General features: G+C 39.4%; 1 protein-coding gene across 1 annotated transcript in view; it reads right to left on the bottom strand.

Annotated features, from left to right (window-relative positions):
- Nucleotides 1-3886, bottom strand: part of ASRGL1 (asparaginase like 1) — a 60472-nt gene that overhangs the window by 36772 nt on the left and 19814 nt on the right. Inside the window, exon 3 of the mRNA XM_015420897.1 lies at nucleotides 1203-1345. Coding sequence (XP_015276383.1) covers nucleotides 1203-1345 — 143 coding nt within the window. The remainder of the gene's footprint in view (nucleotides 1-1202; nucleotides 1346-3886) is intronic.

The raw sequence follows: 3886 nt of genomic DNA, 5'->3' as shown, positions 1-3886 counted from the left end.
GATCTTGTTGGTCTCGCAGGTGCTCCTGAACTCGACTCCAGCTGTTCTACTGCAGACCAACATAGCTGCCCTCTGAAACTTATCTGCTTTGTTCCAGCAATATACTCACTATTAATATCCCTGAGAAAGATTACGGTTTTATGCCCAGAACTAAATCTTACAATGTGGAGAACAAACAGATTTGCCACAATTGTTTCTGTGGGAAATTCATACTAAGCTCAGAGGCATTTATATCATGGCTATATTATGCATAAATGGTTCTGACACAGCCATGTGAGTTTCACATAATTGGGCCTATATAAGGTAGCCACACCTCAAATACCCCTGAATCTCTTAGATGTGGGTTGTGTGAGACAATCTAATCTTTCTGAAAGCACTTGGATAAGAATTTTAGAAATTGTATTTTATCTTTTAAATTTAGGATAGGATAAGAGATTGTAGGTACGCTTTTCTGCTTCTGATTTCATTAGGTGTCTTTTGTATTGTTGTGATTCTTTCATATTTAATTATTTCAAGGGTAATTATATCATTTTAAATAAAAACCTTAAAAGACAAAATGAGTAATCCTTGGCTGGTATACAAGGTTTTCACATGGCACCTGGAATAAATAAATTGACTTCTCTTCAGTCACTGGACTGATAACCTCCTGAGATGGGTTACAGCACAGAATAATAATCTCAATACACTCCTGTAATTCAGAGGTTACTGCATTGCTTTAGAACAAAGAGACTCTTAGTTTCCATGTGTCTGTTTTCACAGGAATGTTTTCCTGATGAGAGGAGTAAAAAGACTCTGTATTACATGTATTCACAACCATACTCTCCAACAGCAACTGGAACATGTTCCTTACCACATCACACACTACAGAGGCAGAATGAGTTGGAAATAAGATGATGTAACAGACTGTACCACTTCACACTGCAAGTGGAGGAGGGGGACCATTTTTTAAATGCTCCTTCATGTTAAACAATGCTTTGTAAATAGCAGGTAAGCCCATCAGAGAGAAAGACCGGCCTTTTGACTTCTGTTTATATGGAAGCAGTAACAAAAAATTGATTCCCCCAACAGCAATGGTACAGTTCATTTCATCCTTATTTTGCTGAATGGGTGGACCTGGCCAGCAACACAGGCAGCGGAATGTCATAGTACATAAGACAATTAGAATTTATCTTATTTTCAAGAAAACTGCACGTTCAGCATACCTTTTCCATGACGAGCCGAGCAACTTTTATTGGATTAGCTATACATTTCACTGCAGATACTGCCCCCGAGGCTAGATTTTTTCCATCCATGATAATGGCATCCATTTCCACTTCACCCTTCTCGTTTAACACAGAGCCCCAACCTAAGAATCAAACATAAAATGGACAGTAATATCTACCCACATGAATCTCCCTTCTACCATCTGAGCCCTCTAGAGCTCAATATTCTCTACTCTGAATGGGAAGAAGGGGTTCTCCAGAAAAAGGTCTTTCCCAGCTCCTGGTACCTGAGAGTCTCTGGGTCAGAGAGGCCAAGCACCTGAACCTGTGACTATATGTATGCAAGACATGTACTCCACCATAGCCCCTTCTCAACCAACTGTGAAACCAACCAATTTGATTACATTTTAATCAATTTTTGTCTTAACAACCTTTAAGTGACAGTTTCTGAAAATTCAACATTATGCAGAAACACTTGTAAATGCAACCACAGATCCCAGTACTATAAATAGAAGCCCTGCATATTTTCTGCTCATGACACATCTCTTCTTGTATAGCAGAAACCTATTATCAGGACCAAAAAACTGTGCTTTCCCTCAACATTTAAATTTTATTCTACATATTTTCTGCTCATGACACATCTCTTCTCCTTGTATAGCAGAAACCTATTATCAGGACAAAAAAACTGTGCTTTCCCTCAACATTTTAATTTTATTCGTTCTCCCTTTGCAGAAAAAATATTTGGTGAGGGTATGGGAGGACCATATCAATTCGATATGAGAGAAGGAAAGAGAAGTTAATAAGCAATTGGGGACTTATGAAAGACATGGGTGGCAGTTTACCAAGAAGAGCTCCCTCACCCACTGTTTTGAACTTTTAAGCATACAGCCCTCAGCTAATAAGTGAAGTCTGAAGAGCAACACTGAATAAAGGCTAGGAACTTGATTCAAGCAAAATAAAGGATACTACATTTTTAAACATGCACTGGACTGGACACTGAAAACTCAGTTACAAGATTATGGTAACACACAGTTAACTTGTGACAATGGATTCTCCCCACAAAGTGCTAAAACACCACAACATTCATACACAGAAAATATACTTGTAATGAAGCCCTATTGAATCTACAGTGTTTTTGTTTTCTTTATATCAAGCTGTCTGCCTGAATTCTTCGCTTAAAATCATAATACTAAATTACGGTGAGTAACTCCATGGATCTTCATTAGAATCTCTGTTTTCTAGCTCACCTTTGATGGAAAGGAACCCCGTAGCTCAACAGCAGCTTTCTAAGGTCAATGCAAAAGGGTACCATCTTTTTGGCACCCAGTCAACAACCACCCAACCAGCTCAACCTGTTTGCTATTCTTTCTTCCCCGCAACTTGTCAGTTCCTAATGTTGTCAGTTTCTTCCTGCAGCATTATTTGCAGCCTGGTTCATCATTTATGAAGATAAACTCCACATGGTGGATTTCAAACAGCAACCCTAGTAAGATTCTTTTTTACACAGCTCATTTAATCTTGTTCACTCAGAGCAGCTGTAGTCTATAGATGTGCATGATTACAGAACTCGATGCTATGTATCTTAGGGTACCCAAACTTTCAACAAGCTGGCCACTTAGTTATCACAACTGCAGGACTTGCTATTTTTCTCAAGTATCACCATCCATCAATGTGCAAAGTACATTACTAACAAGGAACCAAAATAGAGAATTACCTGAACAAGGAAGATGAATTATCAGAGAAAGGTATGCTAAAGCCCTGTGCAAATCCTACATTTTATATCCTTGCTATGTGATGACGCCATCATCCACTGATAATTCTGATTATCTCATGCCAGAAAGGTGATGGTGGATTTATGATAGTTTAATAGCAACCCCACACACTCAACTGAGACCATCCCATTATTCTACTGAAATGCAGAGCAGACTCCTTAAAGCATCACAGTATCATTGCTAGGAGATGAATAAACACTCCTGGCCAATCTTGGTTCTTCTTTTGCTTCCAATTTAAGTTAATTGCCCTGGAAAACAAAGTGCTGACTTATTCACCTCCCAATCACTTCAGTATGGGTAGTTGTGTGGACACCACCAACACTCAATGGTTCTGTTCTTCCAGAGCGGCCATCTCCATGACTCTATGGTGCCCTCTCCAGTATGGTTGACAGGCAAGAAAACACAAAGGGATATCAAGCTCTCCCCCCCCCCAATTTCAGCTCCTCATCCAGCAGGCACGCACTATATCCACATCTAGGGAGAAAAGAAAGAAAACCACTAATAACTAAAACCCCAAGAATAGGAGATCATAGCAACAGCTTATATAAATGTTAATCTTAAATTGCTAATATTACTTTGAACATACAGTAGTTGATTATGCTAAATTATTTATCTTTTTATCCACTGGTTTAACTGTTTAAGAGAGCCCCCAGAGCATCCCATAATAAAACTAAGGTTTTAAGGCACAATTCAGAGTCCTTCAGCCTTCATTTTGTTTTGTCTTTTCTAATCCTCAATTTATATGTGCGTTTGGGGGCAGCCGCCCCCTTATCAGAAGCAAAGTCCTCGTCGGAAGACACTGAGTCCAATTCGCCACTGGATTTGATGTCATCTTCTTCCTTCTCAACCTCGGCTGTCTCTCCCAGCGGCAATCTCAGGAACTCACGTGCTTTAGGGACAGAGTCAATCTTT

Source organism: Gekko japonicus, unplaced genomic scaffold, assembly GCF_001447785.1.
Source record: "Gekko japonicus isolate JY-2015 unplaced genomic scaffold, Gekko_japonicus_V1.1 scaffold2571, whole genome shotgun sequence".
NCBI classification, from domain to species: domain Eukaryota; kingdom Metazoa; phylum Chordata; class Lepidosauria; order Squamata; family Gekkonidae; genus Gekko; species Gekko japonicus.
This window is presented reverse-complemented; position numbering and strand designations above follow the sequence as displayed.